General features: G+C 37.4%; 1 protein-coding gene across 3 annotated transcripts in view; it reads right to left on the reverse strand.

Moving 5' to 3' along the window:
• The window catches only part of Eogt (EGF-domain O-GlcNAc transferase), a 109129-nt gene that overhangs the window by 22488 nt on the left and 65348 nt on the right, over window positions 1-21293 (reverse strand). For 2 of the 3 annotated variants that reach the window (XM_067147734.2, XM_067147732.2), the window contains 4 exons: window positions 16858-17021; window positions 11534-11808; window positions 4652-4852; window positions 162-295 (listed from right to left, as the gene is read on the reverse strand). In XM_067147734.2, the coding sequence (XP_067003835.2) occupies window positions 162-295; window positions 4652-4852; window positions 11534-11808; window positions 16858-17021 (774 nt within the window). The remainder of the gene's footprint in view (window positions 1-161; window positions 296-4651; window positions 4853-11533; window positions 11809-16857; window positions 17022-21293) is intronic. The other variant, XM_067147733.2, reaches the window with a different exon arrangement.

Here is a 21293-nt window from a genome sequence, read left to right on the forward strand (position 1 = left end):
AAATGATACAAGCACAATAACTTCTTGACAGTTATGCTTATACTCAAAATATCAAACTTGCAATTTTCCATACTTTTCCAATACTGATTCAACTAGTTCCATTTATTACTGACACATTTTCACATACACTCTACAATTCCAGTGTATTTTGGAGTACTTACAGCTCAAAAACAACTCCCCAGTCAGGTAAGAACATGAGGTGAGTTAATCCAGCACCATGGATCCCAATAAACACATCACTATTGTGAGTACTCTCCAACTGTTTCTTGAAGGGCATCTTTTTGTTATACACCACCTGATAAACAGAATTACAAAATCAACAGGCATAATCAGGTAACAGATTTTACAAGGAAAAGTATTCATGAACAAATACATCACAATTCAATATTTCCTTGAATTTCTGAAGTTCACAGTTACATTTAAAAGAAGAAGAAGAAGAAGAAGAAGAAGAAGAAGAAGAAGAAGAAGAAGAAGAAGAAGAGAAACTATTTTAAAAGTGTAGGTACTCAAATTTCATGAATGTCCTTTACATGAAACTTATATTTAAAAATGTCATGTGCAGCGGAAGATGAAAAGGAACACATAATAGAATTCAAACAATGGGAGGTCAGTGTGAGAAAGGAGAGCAACAGAAAGATCAGACTAAGACAAAAATGATAAGATGATGATGATGATGATGATGATTGTTGTTGTTGTTATTTAAAGGAGCCTAACATGTAGGTCACTGGCCCCTAATGGTATGAAATGAGATTAAATGTAAAGACAATTTAAAATTCTAAAATTCATCCAGTGACCAGAATTCAAAACTTGATGATGAAGAATGAATGGATAAATATGAATGTAAAATAATCAGCAGATCCAACTCACAATATTAAAAATAATTCCAAAATCAATCCACTGATTAGAATTCAAAAAGACGACATTGAACAATGATTATGAACTTAAAAACAATCAGTGGATCCGACCCACAATGCCCCACCTTCCCAGAACAAACTTAAAACAATGGTATATACAGATCAAGAGGCTGCTTCCAAAATAAAATCCTAAATTGATGATGCCTGTTGTCTAAAGTGGTCTGAAATCCACATCAATGGCCCCTCATAATGGTATTTATTGCTAGTAAAGTAGAACCATGATATTTCTCATGTAGCAGTACTAATCACAAGTAACGTAGACTCACGGTGTGCCTCACTTTGTGGTCCTACTCACAGGAGATATATAGTACGCACAGATAACGCAGACCAATGGTGTTTCTCAAATAATGGCGTCACTCATAGGCAATCCTAACCCATGGTATTCCTCACATAGTGGTATTAATCACAGGGACCTGTACTATCCTATGGTGTTCCTTACATAGTGGGTACTAATTACAGGCAATGCAGATCCATGGCATCGCTCATATAGTGGTACTATTCACAGGCAACACACAGACCCGTGGTGTTCCTCAAAACGCAGATCCATGACGTCCACAACCAGATGCTGAGGACAGTCTCCTTTTTTCTCCCTGGGGGTGTTCCAACCAAACCTGTTCAGAGGTGACCTCTGTCATAGTGGCGGATACTACTGACTGGTACTGTAAACCCACAGTGATTCACCCACAGACCCATGATATTCTTCACATAGTGGTACTAATCGCAAGAAAAGTCGACTCACGGTGTTCTGCACATGATGGTACTAATCACAGGTAATCTTATGGTTCTAATAACATCATCCCTTAGTTGCCCTTTTTAATCACCTCTTACGAACAGACAGGGGATACTGCAGGTGTATTTTCCCCTACGCCCACACTGACATGGGGGTATGAAAAGATGAAAAGACAAGAAACAATCTCCACCTCTTCATACATTGCCAGTTCAAATAAATTAGCTCTCTCCTCATCAATCCCAATTCTTCTACATTAATTTCTCATAAATCTCCAATGAGTTCATTTCTGCTTCCCATCTTCATCAGGAGCGTGATAACATTCAGTGTGGGGACATCTTGACAGATCTTCAATCTTGATGTGGCAAGTATAGGGTATGAAGCAAGCTGGATGAAGAGAGGAAAAGTAGAGACACAAGAGGTGGTGGAAGACTAGTAATGCATTTAAACAAATTACGTTTTGTGTCTCTACCTTTAAATTTATTCTGGTGGGTTTATGAATTTCAGAGCCAACCCAGAAAGCAGGAAACTAGTTGGGTAGCAGATTTCATCAATGATGTTGAAACATACTTCCAGTTCATTGAAAGGTAGTTTTGTTTCCTCACTCACAATACATTACAATTAGACTAATTCAAACCTTCAAGTGGTAAATACGTTGTATTTAATTACCTATTACCATATAAAACCATATAAAATATATGTCCCCTAATTGTCAAGGGAGGGGCTGCCTGGCCAAGGCAGTAAAGGCGCCTACACCAAAAATGAGTACCGGGTTAATTCCTTGGGGCAAAGGCGGCTGGGAGTAGAGCTAACCACTCTACCCCATCACGTGCCGAGGTTAACAATGGTGGAAGCCTTTACCTTCCACTCCTCCAAGGGCCTTCATGGCCTGTACGGAGGCGACTTTGCTTTAATTGTCAAGGCCTTTGAGATGTAGTGTTGGCATCGGCTCTCATGGATAAGTGGGGTGGAGAAGAAGACCAACACTGAAGTATTGAACACTGTCCAAGAAAAGAGACAGCTGTTGAGTCAGATTAGGAAGAGACAACTTTCTTAGATGGAACATAGGCTTCAACATACGAATGTGTTAATGGAAATTCTGGGAGGTAAAATACCAAGGAAACGCCGTCAAGGAAGACCAAGAATGACATTCATGACGACACTTCTAGTGAATTACAAGATATTAGAATCATTCCGTATTGACGGTTTTCACTTTACAATGGCGAAAAATGAAAGTATCCTCCAAATCAATACATCATATATTCCGTCATTAGACGGAGTAAACAAGATCAGACATGTTTCGGCTCGTTTGAGCCATCTTCAGTGAAAAAAATTAGGGGGCTGGAATAATTTACATAATATGATTTGAAAAAATGCTAAAAAACATAATGAAAGCGCAAATGAAAAAACAAACAAAAGAGAGTCTATGCGGAAACAAAATTAGCACAAATATACAATATTTACATCAATATGCAGAGCAAAAAACAACTTATTGTGATAAAATTCAGTGAAACAGGTGTTAATTTGAAATAATAATAGATACTAAAAACTGCGTTAACCTAAGAAACAAGGGAATGAGAAAACACTGAAGATGGCTCAAACGAGCCGAAACATGTCTGATCTTGTTTACTCCGTCTAATGACGGAATATATGATGTATTGATTTGGAGGATACTTTCATTTTTCGCCATTGTAAAGTGTAAACTTCTAGTGAACTCAGGATGCAGGAGCTATGCAGATGCAAAACGTCCTGTACAGGATCGACCCAGTTGGAGAAGACTCATTGCAGAGGCAAAACAGTAATTAGACTGAATTACTCGAAGAATTGCAAAGATTACAACCTTTCAAAGAACATGACATCAAACAAAATTTTGCAACACAGCATCACAAAGATTAAACTGAATAATACATGGTCATACTCAATGAGTCACAACAAAAGTTCAAACACAACACAGCAGCTTTGGTTCAGAAAATAAGTTATTTCTGGCCCTTGAAGAGTACCTAAACAGGAAATGTAATCCTGCAGGAAAACTATATAATAATTTTGTGTGACTACTACAACCTGGTAGTTTCAGTGCCATCTGGTCTTGTACCAAAAAACCCTGTATTAGAAAACGGTCAGTGTCCACTGTGGGAAGGAATCTGAGTAAACAATGTCTGTATTTTCCGGGATGGTAGGCTATGGTCCAGGAGAGTACGATGTCCTGATGTTTCACCGAAAACTGCATTTGAGAGTTTCGAATGACTTTTAGTACAGTGATGATCACCGCCTAGATTTGTATGCAAAATGTACAGTATATTTCTTCTAATATATATATATGTATGTATGTATGTATGTATGTATGAATGAATGAATTAATGATATGTTTCATAAGTTACACTTTCATACACAATTTGACTGACTGTTTATAGAGCATATAAATGCATATTCCAAAGGAAAATTCATATTTTACACTTTTAATGCAAAAATACATATTTTACTCATAATTACCATATTAATTTATTATTTGTCCCCTTTCTGCAATCAGTTAAATTTTGATAACTATAAATAATTTTAAAAATCTGTGCAATCAATTGGGTATAAATTAAAAATAATTGTGTGTGTTTTTTTATTTGTCTTTGCATATTACGGTGTATAATTTTCTGCATATTTTACTATTTGGTTGTGCATACAAATCCAGGCTCTAGTGATGTAGTGTGTTTGACAGTACTGTTACTACTTGTTCTCTGTGCAGAAGGGAGAGTGTGCAACTGTGTAGAATAAGCAGGTAACTTTGCACTGTTAATAGCATGTCGCTATTAGGGAACTACTGTAGATTAGATCCAATTTACCGGGTGAGTTGGGCGTGCAGTTACGGGCGCAGCTGGAGCTTGCATCCAGGAGATAGTGGGTTCAAACCCTGCTGTCAGCAGCCCGAAGATGGTTTTCCATGGTTTCCCATTTTCACACCTTAAGTAAGGTAAACATAAAACAAATTGTTTTTTAAATAAATTAACTAGGATATTCTTACCCTGTTCACTTCATATTCTGGATTCTCCTTCAATGCATTGAGGAGTTCTTCTTCATTTAATATTCTTCTGTATGTTGTATCCCTTGACAAAAGGGTGATGCGAATTTTTGTATTGTTACGCTTCTGTTCAGGAATTTGAAGACGATGCAAGATGTGCTTCGAGAAAGCATGGAACAAGCCGCTTTTCTCACATCCCCAAATCTAAAAGAAAAAAAAAATTAACAGCACACAATATGAGCAAATATCATCAGCAATTAGAGGTAATTTAAAAAAAAAAAAAAAGGAGATGATTACCTTTATTTTGTTGCTAAGCCTGTGTGTGTAGAATAGTAAAATTTTTATAACAATATTTAATTTTCTTCATTAATATAGTGCTAATTTTCCAGCATACACATTTGTAACTAGAAACATTAGAGAAAGATACTTTGCAAGTGAAGTTTCTTAAGGTAGTAATGGATAGGATGTTATAAGGGACATCAAAAAGACGGTATAATAAAATGAGGTAACAAGTAGTAGCAAAGGTTTTGTGAAGTCCAGCATCTCCATAAGGACAGAAATCTACAACACTCTGCATCACAGTTTCTCAATCTATTTTATTTCAAGGGACCCAACAAATTTTTAACTATATGCCTGGCACGTATTTTAACCTAGGATAAAAATATAAAATAATGTTGTACAGTAGGCAAGCTAAATTGCAATTATATTAAACATAAATTTCAAAATGAAATTACTAAAATACACAAATCAAGGTTCAATAGGTTCAACAAGAAAATTTCATCCATTGGAGAAGTATTTATGCCCTTAAAGATGACTGCATTTCCTTGCTGGACAGACATTTCTATCTGCTGTCTCAGGAATTCCATTGAACAAGGGCCTGTAGTAAATCCAGATAATTATCTACCAATATCTTAAATGAGTTCTTTGGCCTTTTAACACCACGTCCCATTGTTTTGACTGAGAATACTACGAATATAAAATTGTCGGTCACTCCTGTATTTGACCATTTTGTTGCGCATGGCCAATTCTGCTTTACAGCCAGCAGCCTTGCAGGTGTGAGGCAGCTGAGTATCTACACACGTGGCATCCCACAGGAGAGATCTGTCCTTGTTCCATAGGTCCAAAGTCAGACCATCGGGGCAGTTTCCATATGGATGATTAATGCTACTTGGTTCCAGGATAGAAGGAGAAAGCTCTCTGGATTATTTAATTGAAAAGTGTCTTGAAAATTGCCCAGCACTCTGAGAACAACATGAAACATGGCAGCCATAAACACTGACATGTGGACTTATGTGATTAACATATTATCTTGCAACCATGATGAAAGCTGACTATGATTTTAAATGATGCATTAATCGTAAGTGTGCCCACATACGCCAATGGAACAGTATTAATCCACATGCCTGCTTCTTTTTTCCTGAAGAGCAAAATGTCATGCTCAATGTAGGTCTGATGGACATCACAGAATCAGAGAATGAAGAATTTGACAAGTGTTTATCACATCTCAACTTATTTGTGAATCCAGGAATGCTGGAGGTTTCAAATTATTGGTCATGGCATCCCAGTGTTATCCTGCATCACTCATATGACATATCTCACATATTTTCAATAAATTTTACACCTGTGCTCATTTAAAACTCTTCATAGAAAGTCATTCACCTTTATTTTTCAACTTACCAAAACTGATATTAACATTATAAGATATTTATATTTGTACTTGTGCATTTCAAATAGAGAAATTTATATTATTATACTGTATCTACGCACCAGAGGGTCATGATCATTAAGGCTTTGAAGTCTATAAGGTCTGACACGGTGGTTAGCCGGTTCGTGTCCCGCTGATTGAAAAAAATTCACCATAAGAATGTTGGTGTTAGTTTTTTTAAAATTTGCTTCACGTCACACCTACACAGATATGTTTTATGGTGACCACGGGATAGGAAAGACCTAGGAATTGGAAGGAAGCGGCCATGGCCTTAAATAAGGTACAACCCCAGCATTTGCCTCGTGTGAAAATGGGAAACCATGGAAAACCATCTTCAAGGCTGCCGACAGTGGGGCTCGAACCCACTATCTCCCGATTACTGTATATTGGCCGCACTTAAGCGACTGCAGCTATCGAGCTCGGCTGGTAGAAGTTTACAATTTCTAATCACTAGACTGCGTGCCAAAAGCCTGGATTAAATTCCAAACCTCTTCACAATGTTCACATCGAGTGAGGGCATATGACATTGTTGATGGTGATTCGTCCATTGGAAGGGGATATAAAGCCTTGAGCAGACCCCTTGGTGCTATTTGACAGGAGTAGGCTATGTGCTGGCACCGGGTTTCATCCTCTCCCTTTCTAATATCATATATCACGTCATTCATTTCGTCTCATTAACTCCTGTGATGAGGTAGACGTCAGGAAGGGCATCTGGTCACAAAAACTTGGTACGAAGATTCATCTCACTCCATACCCGACCCCACAGAGAAACGGGACAAAGGTTTGACATACATACAGTATCTGCAAAACATTTGCTTATAAGATTCACCCTCAGTTAATATGGTAAACAGCTCTTTGAATTCTGTTGATGTTAATAGTTCAATGTGATATTAGGGCTTGTCTCCTGGAGCAAAGTAATTTACTTTGCAGGCAAACACAAAGTTCTACAAAGTTTACTATAATGTCATTATGCAAATCAGCACACACTGACTTAGAAACAAAGATACAGTAGTGGAAATACCAAAGGTATGCACTGCTGCCAACTGGGGCCAGTACTGAACAAATGTAAGCTAGAAACCCAGTCAGTTGTGGTATTCTAACCAACTTATTTCTGTAGCAAATGATGGCATCAAATACACATACTGAATCATCAACAAACTGTGCATGCAACATCCACTGCAGAAAGACAATGGATGACTTATGATTGTTCTTAAAACGTGACGTTCTCCAGGAAACAAAACCTTAAGTCAGAAAATAGCATTTTGAGTTTATTTCATATTTTGATAGCAGATAAATTTGTGATCATTTTCTTGAAATCCCGAAGTCTCTACCTTAAAAACTGATCACTTTATGTAACTTTGAAGTTGTAAGACAGAACTTACTGAATTTCAAGAAAATCAATTGGAAAATGGGGTATAGTACTCCAATAATATATTACAGATTTAAGAAAATCTGACCATTTCACTGGATAAAGGAATATCAGCTTTGTGTATTAAATTAATTTGTACAAATATTAGGAGTTTTATTCTTTGGAAATTAAACATGTAAACGTATTCAAAATTTGAAAAAAGTGAAAAATGAACTTTTAGTCTTGTAGTACTCATATATGCAGAAGTTCTGTCTTAAGATGTACAAATACAATAAAGATACAAAATTATGATAGTAGTAATGATGATAATAATAATAATAATAATAATAATAATAATAATAATAATAATAATAATAATAATAATAATAATAATAATCATGGATATTTTAAAAGAATGTTTTGAAACTTCACTCAGTCAGTATCCAATTAATGATTTACATAACTAATCTATCTTATATCCTGTATAAACAAAACTGAATTGTTGCTCCTTTTTCTGAAATATTCTTAATTACGTCTGGCTTTTCCTTTTGAGAACATAATCCATCCCGCTACTTGGCTCAGATTCAGCGGCCTTAATGTCACAACGTATCCCACATTTCTGCTGTGCAGTTCTCTCGAATGTTGTTGAACAGATATTTTGTCCTGTCTGCAGTCAGCCTTTTACTTCCAACTTTCTAGGTAGGTAGAATTACAGTTGGACAGTCCAATTTTTGTTGACACATATTGACCCCAGATATATTCTTTTTCACACTAAAATGACTGAAAGATGTGATCTAAGGAACTCTTTTCTAATGATGACAGCTTTGTTACGTTTTGACTCAGCGGTGGTATGTTAAGGACACTAGGTTCAGGGCCCTGACCTAACTTTAGGCTAAGATTTATTTTCGGCTGATGATGCTTACGACTGTTAAGCGAAACATGTCCCATCTTACAACGCCTGTTGTAATGTTTATTTCCTAAATATAAGGAAAGATAAGTATTGGAAAGGTGGTGTTAACTATTATTCTTGTTTTAATGTTCATATCTGATGTCCAATACGGTCTACAATGAGATTTATTTCTTGTAATGATATCTTAAATGACCGAGAAAATATCTGTCCCATGGTACTTCCTTTCCATAAGACCAAAGTCCAGTCACAAAAGAAATTCATATGACCAACTGGCAGGAAAGAAATCATCATTTCTTCATGTAAAGCTGACGTAACTCTCCAAATGATGTTATTTTTATTTTGTGCAATGCAGTTGGCAGCATGAAGAAACAAATCACAGCACTGTGACCAGGCTCTAGTTAAGAGTCATCCATAAGGTTTTGTGCTGAAAGGAAAGAAATGCCTGGCTTGATGATTTGTATTGAAATGCCATTGCTCTGGGTTGGCACCTTGCTATTATTTCTTGCTGTAGCAAAGAATTTTTTCAAAGGTTTAAACTTACCTTCTTTCAACAAAGGTTTTAATAGGTAGTCTTTCTCTCTTTGTAATACAACTGGAAAGACAAGACAAGCTGTAATGGTAATTACATCAATCAGATGTTGATTTCGTCCTCCATTTGAAAGCTGGCTCCAAAAGCTGTATACAGGTCTTGGAACTTCTGCAAAATGTGTGTGTGTCAATACAAGATCAAAACTTTGATAAGGGGAGAAATACTTTATTTTTTAACTTTTGTCTTTTGTACAAGTCGGTAGTTCATATAGTTGAAGTCACTTGAAATAGGAAGCCTTAAAAATTAAGATGCATGATTACTTGTATTTTTTCTGTAAATTTTCAGGAACTTCAAAGCTGATAGGACATGGAGAGAGAGAGGGATACATTAGGGGATTTTGCAGGGTTGGAGGGCGAATGCACAAGCTTAGTTGGCACCACCCATATACAATACGAATTTTTATTTCATTTACTTCAATGGACTGGGCATCATAGTGCAGAACCACCAACATAATTCAGCATGAGCCACCACTGGGTTTCATATAAATGGTAGAGATTGATATCTCTACCAAAGTCATCAGCCTTATATACTCACACAGAAGAAAGTAGCAATGTTTTGTGAGAAAGGCACCATCGCAGCATTTGTCAAGAGTGGAAATGAAGATACCAAGGAAAAATAATTTCAGGGATAGCCAACATTGGCATTTCAACTGAACTCTCTCAAGAACACAGTGAGTCCCTAATGTTTACCCATCCAAACTACTGTAGTTTTTGACTCCAGTAGAACACATACCCATTCTCCCTATATCTACCCTGCTGGTATTAACAGCTGGTCAGCTCTAATGAATAAGGATTGGCATTGGCTATCAATCAATCTATCACCACTGATATGCATTTGGGGCTGTTGTCCACATGGCAGATTCCTATGAACTGTATCTAGTCCTTCCTTAAATGATTTCAAAGAAGTTTGGAAATGTATCAAACAACTTCCACTGTCTGCTTTAACGTATAGGATTCCAGCAAGATACTGTATATATTTTAGATTTTAGGAAATATTAAAAGGTCAAATAGACCTGCTATTCACTAATCTGAGGTTTTTGATGGGGTAGATCATGGAAGATTTTTGATTAAAATAAGGGCCTAATAAGCTGGACTAAAGTGTGACTGAATGGGTGGCTAAATTTCTCAAAAACAGTTTTGAGAGAATTAGAGTACGTCCTGTAGTGATTAAGGCAGTGGGGGGTAGGGGTGTGTCTGTAAGGCAGTATTATTAGACCGTAATATTTTCTCAAGTGAGCCTCCGTGGCTCAGATGGCAGCGCATCGGCCTCTCACCGCTGCATCCCGTGGTCCAAATCCCGGTCACTCCATGTGAGATTTGTGCTGGACAAAGCGGAGGCGGGACAGGTTTTTCTCTGGGTACTCCAGGTTTCCCTGTCATCTTTCATCCAGCAACACTCTCCATTCTCATTTCATAACATCTGTCAGTCATTAATAAATCACCTTGGGAGTGGCGACCCCATTGTACTAATAGCCTATATATGGTTCATTCATTACAACCCTGACCCGATCCAAGACTGGAAAACAGATTGTAGGTTTTCATTCATTTTCTCAACTATCAAAATGATACGAGTAAAGAACTGGAATCACAGATGAGGCTTTTTGTGGATAATGTCATTCTGCATAGAGTGATGAATAAGATTCAGGATTGTGAACAACTGCAAAAAGAATTTAACAATGTTGTGAGATGGGCAGCAGAAAATGGTATCGTAAATGGGGTGAAACATCAGGTTGTACGTTTCACCAAGAGGAAAAGCCCCTCAGTTTTAATTATTGTTTGATAGGATGAATGTATCTGCAAACGTGTCTAATATAATCAAAAGAATTATTTCTCACAACTTACAGGCAACACATGCCAAACTGACTAGCCTGTAATTATCCACTTTATATTTATCACCCTCACTTTTGTACAGATTGATGTGTATTATTGATCACATAACTGAAAAAAAAAAAATGGACAGTGTAGCTAAAGAAGCTACTTTTATGTCAGTACAAAAATTGTGACAATCATTTATTAGTTTTCATGTGTCTCAGAAGATATAGTTTAAAATAATTATAGTATGTACTGAAGCTATTGGAAATAATCAGTATTATGTGTGCCTTGTGATGCATATTCCATTTCTGTTAATGGCTGCTTCATAATCTCATCCTCTTGTTCCTACAGTATTATCGACTCATAAATCAGCACCAATTAGTTACTGTTCTTGGTATCACTTAATATAAACTTAATGATATTCTTATTAAAAATTTGTTTTTTTATTACAGACTGTTTCTTTGATGATATATTGATATATTCAAGTTTCTTTCCAGCTAACTATATATTACTCATACTTACAATGGGTGTATTGTAGTAGAGTCCAAATATCATTCTTGGCAGAAGAGGGAAGACTATATTCCGGAAGCATACAGTTTCCCCTCGAAAAGTCTTGAGATCCCAAATAGGCAGTGAAGAGAACGCTTCCCACACTGCTCCAAAACTGGACTGATAGGAGTACGTCTCCCATATGAGAATGTGAATGTCAGTGGAGAATGCTGTTGGATGACTGGCATTCACATGCAGAGAAGCGTACAGGTTCAAGAAGTCACAAAAGTGATGGTACATATTGACTGCTGAAAGAAAGTTCAACCAGTGTCATATGAAAATACATCACAACTGCTTACTTTATTCTAATAGCAGAATGGATTGCCAAGGAATCCAGGAGCTATACAACATTTGTTAAACATCCACAGTTGACAAATTAAAAGCAAAAGGAGACAATGAATTTAGCAGTAAAAAGGAGATTTTTCAGCTGTACACAGATCAGGACAGGAGGTTGAATATTCATTGTATTTAACATCCCTTAACTGCTGATGGTTGCTGGTGTACCAGACTTTTGTCCTGAAAGAACTTATTTAATATGCTGGTAAAGGAATAGAAATTCTTTAATGCCAACCAAACATGGAAACTTGGGCACAGGTGAGCCCTTAATCAGCTGACCTGAGGGTGGGATCAGTCTGGCAACAATAATGTTATGCTGTCAAGGTGAATCTGGGAAAAGTAACTGTATCAAGAAATGATAATTGTCTGGCCGCGTTACCTCACTACGGTAACCAAAAAGAATGTGTAGCCAGTGTCTCAATGCTAAATATCGAGCAGTGGTAAATAACTCCACTCCCTACAGGGGCCAACGGCTCTGAGCAGATGGATGCCTTTAGATAGGGTGATAAGAATAAATTCCACTCGAATCTAAAAGGCAACATCTAACTATATATTACAGGTAGCTGCAACTTCTATATGGGGGTGAATGAGAATGTCTGAAATGGATGGTCACTTGGGTAACATCAAGGACCACTACATAGGAGAAGGTAATGGTAAACCATTGCTGCATCAATGGCCCAAAGGTGGAGGAGGAGAGAGTCCTAATGGTGGAAGGAATGGAAGACCCAGGGAGTGACTCAATGACCACTGCATAGGAGAAGGTAATGGTAAAGCACTCCTGTATCAATGGCCCAAAGGTGAAGGAAGAGAGTATCCTAATGGTGGAAGGAATGGAAGACCCAAAGAGTTAACCTCAATGAAATACAGGGCAGGTAAAGCTCTGTAACCTGTAGAGAAAGCAGTCTGCTTAAAAGAAGAGAACTCCAAAATCAAACCTCAGCTGCATGAATCTTTGCAAACCTAACTCTCTCCATTACGTTCTGAACACTTGATCCAGCACAATGGAAATGATACTCAAGCCAGTAACCTCTATGAGGGAATCCCAGGATGATGATTGTCAATCAATCACTACTGATCTGCATTTAGGGCAGTCGTCCAGATGGCAGATTCCCTATCTGTTGTTTTCCTACCCTTTTCTTAAATGATTGCAAAGAAATTGGAAATTTATTGAACATCTCCCTTGGCAAGTTATTCCAATCACTAACTCCCCTTACTACAAACAAATATTTGCCCCAATTTGTCCTCTTGAATTCCAACTTAATCTTCATATTGTGATCTTTCCTACTTTTAAAGACATCACTCAAAATTATTTGTCTACTGATGTCATTCCACGGCATCTCTCCACTGACAACTTGGAACATATATAAAAGTATTTTATTAGTCCACCTATTCAATACTGTCCACTTGTAAGGGGTTGCAACATACCACTTAGTTGAGCAGCTCGTCTCCTTTCTCCCAAGTCTTCCCAACGCAAACTTTGCAACATTTTTGTAACGCTACTCTTTCCAGCCTACAACTACCTTGCCTTCTGAGCTGGAGTGGAATTCTGTTGGAATATGTACAGCTTCCCAAAGGCCATTTTGTCTATAAATAGCATCTTAACCAACTCAAGCAAGTTGACATAGGTGCCAGTACTCACTCTTAGTCCCTTGTTGAAAAAATGGGATGCCATGATGTCACCCAAACTGTTCACAATCTCCAGAGTGATAACTGCCTACCTAACATGATGCAGAACCACTGTCACTCAGTGAGGCATCCATTCAAAGAGGTGGCAGAAGGTATCATGGGATATCTGGTACCACAAGCGCTCATATACACATACACCAGTGAGCCATTGCATAATGACCACCCTGACCTGGGAACATGTAAGTGTGATGTAAAGCAAATTGTATTTTTTTTTTTAAAGGAGAGACTGCAAACCCTAGGTCTTGCCAGCAAAGGCAGAGTATTATCACAGAAGATGAAAACTTACATGGATGATGAAAGATACTCTAGAAGCATTTTGGGTTTTTAGTAAAGGCCATTTAAACAAGTCATCTTCTAGTCTGTTTCGATTAGCAGTTACTCCAGTTGGCGTACACTGTTGGGCAGTAGTGAAATAGCATGAACCTGCTTCTTAAAGTTAAACCGCAAATGTTCTATGGGGTTCATATCAGGCTACCTGGGGGCCACGGCATTAAAGCATATTCACTATTGCATTCCTCAAACCAGTCCTTCACAATCCTGGCAGTGTGGCATAGTGCATTATCCTGCTCGAGGTGACCATAAGGCAACACTGCTGACAGGAATGGATGGACTTGATTTCCAATACTGTCCAGATACCAGGTAGATATCAGGGATTGATGTACTGGAATAATGGGTCACAGTGTACCCCATAAAAATATCGCTCAGATCATTAGACCTCCTCCACAAGCCTGTTTCTGCCTGACTGTTCAAATACGTACCAAAGCCTCCAATGGAAATCGGTGTTCATGTGCTCGGCCATCGGCGTGACGAACCAGAAATCTGTATTCACTGGATCAGGTGACCTTTTAACAATCATCCACAATCCAGCTGCAATGATTTTGTGGCCAACTCATGTGCTGCTTTCGGTGGAGTGCAGTCAGCATTGAATAACGAATGGATTGTCGACTCTGCAGTTCCATGAGCAGCAGTGGTCGATGAACTGTGTGCTGTGAACACTGGCCTGGTCATCACCATTGTAGCTGTTGGTGATTTTTTGAAATGTGGCTCCAGGGTTACTGCAAACAATGCATGGCAGCCTCCAATGGCCTCTGGCATTAATAAGCCACTGTCGAGACTCTGCTGGACAATCAATCGTTTAACCACTGTTGCATCACTTTTGATATGTCTTCACAACAGCAGCATGAGAGCAGTTCACAAGCTGTGCCATTCAGAGATGCTGGTACCAAGGTGCCGTGCGATCATAATTTGCCCTCTATGAAACGTGGAGAGATTGGATTCTTTTTCTATTCCGACACAGGTGCTACCAGCACCCACTGTAGGCACACTACATGTTCCCAGGTCAGGGTGGTCATTATGCAATGGCTCACTGGTGTATGTGTATATGTTGAGTACTCAACCTAAAGGCTGACTGGATCCTCAACAGCTTCACCATCAGCTGTTGCAGGTTGTGTAGGTATCACTGAGGAGCGTAGAAGGGAAATGAGGAGTTGCTTTTCCCACTGAGCCAGAAGTTGCCATTACATATCAATCAGCAAAGCTCACTGAAATGCATACACCAACTGACCCTATGAGCAACATTTTATCATCATTCATAATAGGAACTGGCTGCATAAGTAATGGCATTACTAGCATCACTCACATCTTAGTCACTTTCATATTGCCAAAAGCAAGGATGAGATCAAGACAGGTAAATGAAAGTAACAGATTTGTTGTAGCCCACAGCAGAAGACTGTGTAAGTGTGATGTAAAGCAAATTGTATTTTTTTTTTTTTTTTTAAGGAGAGACTGCAAACCCTAGGTCTTGCCAGCAAAGGCAAAGAATTATCACAGAAGATGAAAACTTACATGGATAATGAAAGATACTCTTAGAAGCATTTTGGGTTTTGGTAAAGGCCATTTAAACAAGTCATCTTCTAGTCCTCTAGGCCTGCTCTCCTAGTAGAGCTAGGAAGAAGAAACAAGCTTGTTGGAAGCTGAGAAGAACTGGAAGTAAGGAGTGAATGCAAACCTACAACCTGTTTTCCAGTCAGTGACCGGGTCAGGGATGGAATGAATGAAGCCCCCATCTTGCGGCGAGGATAGGAATTGTGCTGGCTGCCGAAGCCTGTCACACTCCTCAGGGGCAATGATTAATGACGGACAGATGAAATGATATTGGAGAGTGTTGCTGGAATGAAAGACGACACGGAAAACCGAGGTACCTGGAGAAGAACCTGTCCCACCTCCACTTTGTCCAGCACAAACCTTACATGGAGTGACCAGGATTTGAACCACGGAATCCAGCAGTGAGAGGCCAACGTACTGCCGCCTGAGCCAAGGAGGCTGGAACTAAGGAGTAAAGAGCCCAATTATGAGGAGAGGTTGGTGCATGAAACTGTAGAGATTATATATGTCCTCTTGTATTTTCAAGGTTTTCTTTTTTTGTCTCTTCTTTCCATTGCTCCCACTTCCCACAGTGACATGCCACTGTCTTTATCTCAATGTGTGTTCCTATCTTCGTACATATTACTGTATTCATCACTTGTTTCTTTCTATGTAACTGCAGAAGTGTACACTGACATAACAAATTTTGTATATTTCAATGAAAATATTAGTTTAACCAAAAATAATTAATGTACAAGAGAAACATAGACAACACTTTCCAAAACTTCTTGTACTCATTGTTACTCTCTACTAATGACCTAATGACACATTACAAAGAAACTGGCTTTAAAATGGGAATAAAGAGTTATTTGAAAACCAAGATAGAAGTCATTTCTTTATTTTCACATGATAAAATTAAAATTGCAACATATGGTAACATTTTTAATGGCAGTATACAAAATAAATATATTTTATAATTATAAATATGATAAATCATCACAGAGATTACAGTAGCATATTTTACATCATGGAGGAGCTGTAGAGAAACAGAGTTCCCTAGTGAAGGGATTAACACAGATAGTGAAAGAGATGACCATTAGAAAAAAATATATTTCAATAGTAGTAAATTATTATATCACACACCTATTCCTTTTAAAATGTAACCATTTCAGTAGCATCTTTACTGCACTGAACCAGTAAAACTTAACATTCTCAAGAGATGCACCACTAAATGTAAATGAACTGAATATTTTAGCATTTATTTTGCATGTATTTCGATTTTCATGCATATAAATTCTGACCTTAATTATACTAGAATATTTACAAACATGCTAGTGACATTCAAAAGAGTACCGCTGTGTTAGAAGGCATGCTGTTAAAAAAGCAGGATGCAGTCACATGGTAGAACTTACTAGCATCAATTTTCATTACAAATGTAGGCTTTTCGATGACAACATCACAGTCCGTTTCAACGATTGGTCGTCGAGATAACTCTCTAAAATTGCGCAGTTCGGGGCCCCAAGACTGCAAAGGACTAATCTGATCACACTCAGCATCTAGTCTTGATCTATGTAACCTATTGTTGAACAAATGTTGAACTAAATATTCATTTAACATTAAGCAATATAAACTGACCAATAATCAACATTGGCTACACAGGAGGAAGGAATTAGGACTGGGTCAGGAAGGACTGAAGAAAAATAACATCATACAATGAATAGTGACAGGAAGATCAATTAGACAAGCTTAGTGCACATTTAGTACAGGCTTGAAGTTAACATGCTGAGCGCCACTGTGAACACCAGTGTCGATTTTCTATTTGAATGTTCCTGCATGAGTATCCATTGACTCAAAATTTATTACAATCACACTTGTCTACTTGTATACAGAATTTGACAATATAATGAAACCATTCCCTTCAGTTACAATCCATGTAATGGATCCGACATTATACATTATACATTATGCATTCATTCACTCATGCTCCATTGTTGAACACTGTATAGCAGCAGCCAACACATTGCTGTTCGGTAAGTACTAGGCTGTACACCCTAGGCAGGAATGTGGGAAACTGTTGCTAGGAGGATGTGTTAACAGCCCAAAGTGACAGAAGACAGTTCCACTATACGATAACCGTTTGAAGTGAGAGAAAGACTCACAGGCCACAGTGGACACGAGTGTCTGTCTTACTTTACATTTGTTCCTTATGTCATTACTGTATTTACTTTTCAATAAAATGCATGGTTACTGAAATGCCAGAGAGTAAAACATGTAGTTTTCATCTACAGAGGAAAATTTCTAATCTTTGCTTGGCACTCAACATGTTAACGATCAATATGTAACACAAGAAAATCCAGGAATATGCTCCAGACATGCAATATGCAACATAACACTTAGCAATGAGAAGGAGAGAATACGTTGTGTCAGATTGTGCTTGCCGAGTGAGTGAATTTGAATGTGTTTAGCCTGCAAATAGTGCTCTTTCTACATCTGAAAATATATTACAAAGATCTGCTATGTACATCATACACAACATTGGCGTATATAATATCTGTGAAGAAAATTGCCAAGTAACTGCTGGCTTAAAGGGTGGGATCTGTTTTAACAGTTCACTCCAAAGCAACATTGGTAAGTCAACAAAGTACAGGTTACCCCTACTCATAATTAAGTTACATTGGTCATATCAACACATACATTAGTCTTTTTAACATACAATACATCTGTAGTTTTGAAACCATACCTGGACTGGTGAGAATTAACAAAACATCTAAGTTTTCAAACTGAAATAATTTCTAGACAACATGTACGATACCAGTGTTCACTATCACATTTTAAAGAGGAAGATCCAATGTATCTAACAACAAGAATCTGACATCTGACATCAATGGGTGATGCAATAGCGCTGCCATGAGGTACTAAAATCGCCGTGCTGCAAGGCTAACAATGAGTGTAGCATGTCGTGTCAGATGTCTTTTAATTCATCTCAGTAAAATCAATAGAAAATAATGAAATAAAATAGAATGCAATGAAGGATGCCCAGGATAAAATAGAACAGAGCTGAAGAACTGAAGAATGGAAACACAGTGTGTGGAAAAAGTCAGAGAATGAAGTTTCTATTTATTTCTTCTACCAAATTCGTCCCTAATTCATCTGATGACTTCTCTGTTACTTCTCACACACACATGGAGTGACAGGAACATGTTAATTGGAGCTTAATGGTGTCGTCAGTTCCCGCTTGGAAAGCCAGCACCGTGCCAGCATATAGCAAGTCATCTAGTGACGAAGAGCATACCATTTACAGTGATCAACGGCAAGCATTCTTAAATTCAAACCTTCGTTATTTTAGAAGTCTTCCTCATGAACAATCAAAATTTTCTTCTGAAGACACAGAGCAAAGTTCTCTATGAAACGTAAAGAGTTTCAATTTCTTTTCTTGACACGGCATAAGCCCAAAACCCTATATCATGTCTACAAGTACAGGCTGTGAAAGCATCAGGGTTATAAATGGCTTCAAAATTCTCAAAAACGTAATTGAGAGAATTGAGTGGTTCTCTAGAATTTCAAATAGTAAGAAATCACCAATGTCAATATGTCAAGCATCAAAAGGTTCTTAGGAGCATCTCAAATTTAAGGCATCTGAGAGTTGTAAGGCAAGTTCTGGGCTACTCGAGTCACAGCCAAGTACAATTACACCTCCCAGCGGTGGAAAATGATTTGGAACTAATGGCCTTGAAGATGTTTAAATGCGTTTCAAAATACAAAATAATATGTCAACAGTAAAGTTCCAAACCCCAACAGATTAGGTACTAAAATTCGACAATACCTAACACACAGATTTTACATCAAAACTTGTGGCTATGAGTCCAACACAGCCTGTTCAAATTTTCTTTATATTAACCATGTGCAATGAAGCAAATTATAATTCTAGAGTGGGAATTTCAGTGAAAGCTTATCTCTACAATAAGAGTACAATCTTAGCTTTAATGTAACAGTTAACACTGTGTTTAATGGTTTATTTTTCTTATGTATGTTGTCTGTATGGTGACTTATAAACAGGTTTGGTAGCTTAGAGACAGAATATGATTTGCTTTTTTTAACAATAATACAGTAACAATATAAAATGAAGAAAACGCAGAGTTCTTCGCAGTGACGTTCAACAAACTTTTAAATTGCGATGACCCACTGGAAACGTTGGAAGTAAATACTGACACAACCGTTTTAAACATCCCAGATCTAATAGATCCTCCAGCTATCAATGAGGCAGAATTTGCAATTAAGGAGCTAAAAAATTATAAGGCATGTGGTGAAAACCTAATCTTTGCAGAAATCTGGAAAAACACAGTGAAACCAACAATCATAAATTTACATCAGCATCTAGTCAAAATGTGGATCACAAAATCCCAGAACAGTGGACCTCAGGCATAATCCATCCATTATTCAAAAAAAAAAAAAGAGAGAGATAAACCTAATCCAGACAATTACAGAGGAATAACCCTTTTGGACTGCACTTACAAACTTTTCTCCTGCATAATTTACAATAGGATAAAAAACATTCTGTGACCACAACTTGGAGAATACCAAGGAGGATTTTACCCATACAGAAGTTGCCCAGACCAAATTCTCAGCCTGAAACTAATAATGGAATATTACAAATACAGAAATATTTCATTCATAGATTTCAAAAAGGCTTTTAAAAATCCTCAGATCATATGGCCTTCATCCTAAATTAACAAAAATTATTGAACTAACTTTAACCAACACAATTTCAAAAATTCAGGGGAGAAATGTCAAATGTTTTTACAATAAATACAGGCCTCAGACAAGGTGACGGATTATTCCCACTACTCTTCAATATGGCTCTAGATTACATAATGAAAATTTGGCAAAAAGAAAACCCACCTAAAATCAACATTGGAGCAAAACCCTCAATAAGAACAAACTGCCTAGGGTTTGCAGATGATTTAGCTCTTTTAGCCCTTGACATGGAAGAAGTCCATGCTCAGATCACTAGTCTCCAGAAAATTGCATTAAAAATAGGATTACAAATATCCTTTGAGAAAACTGAGATCATGCCAATGAAACCCCTTGACATAAACAAAGTCATTATAAATGACAAAAAAATTAACATAGTCCTACAATTTAAATACCTTGGAGAAATAAGTATGCACAACTTCAGCGAGAAAGCAACATGGATAAATAGAACCAACAAAATTAAATAAAGCACAATTTCTAACCTGGTCAACTTATAGCAAAAAATGCTTGTCAACAGACACTAAGATCCAACACTACAAAACTGTAACTTTGCCTGAAGCCACTTATGCTTGCAAAACCTTGTTCCAAATTAAAAATGAAAGAAGAACTGAACAGCTCCTCAAAACTGAAACAGGAATTATTAGAACTAGGATAAATAAAAAATAATAATAAATAATAAATGAAACTGTCTATCGAGAGAATAACCCAGTTACCAGTAAGATGAAGAAGAAAATCTCTTATTTCTTTCCAATCTTACGATTACCAGGAAACAGGATTTTATGACAAACAGCGATGAGAAATCTGGGAAAGAAGACAAGAGGGCATTGGCTTAAAGAAATTCAAAAGGATCCTCTCAAAACAGTTGGACTTGAAATTACAGATGCAGAGAACAAGAATAAAATTACCACCGACACAAATTTTCAACTGAAATGATGCACAAAAGGCCTGTAGAGATTTCAGATGAATTAAGAACACTGTGATCAGAATGATTGAAGAAGTACTGGGCAGATGAAAAGAATCAAACCGTACAACCTTCAAAGGAAAAGTGTACATGGAAAACTCAAGTGGTCCAAAGTGGCCAATAAAGTTAATAAAT

This window comes from Anabrus simplex, chromosome 5, assembly GCF_040414725.1.
Source record: "Anabrus simplex isolate iqAnaSimp1 chromosome 5, ASM4041472v1, whole genome shotgun sequence".
Taxonomy (NCBI): Eukaryota; Metazoa; Arthropoda; class Insecta; order Orthoptera; family Tettigoniidae; genus Anabrus; species Anabrus simplex.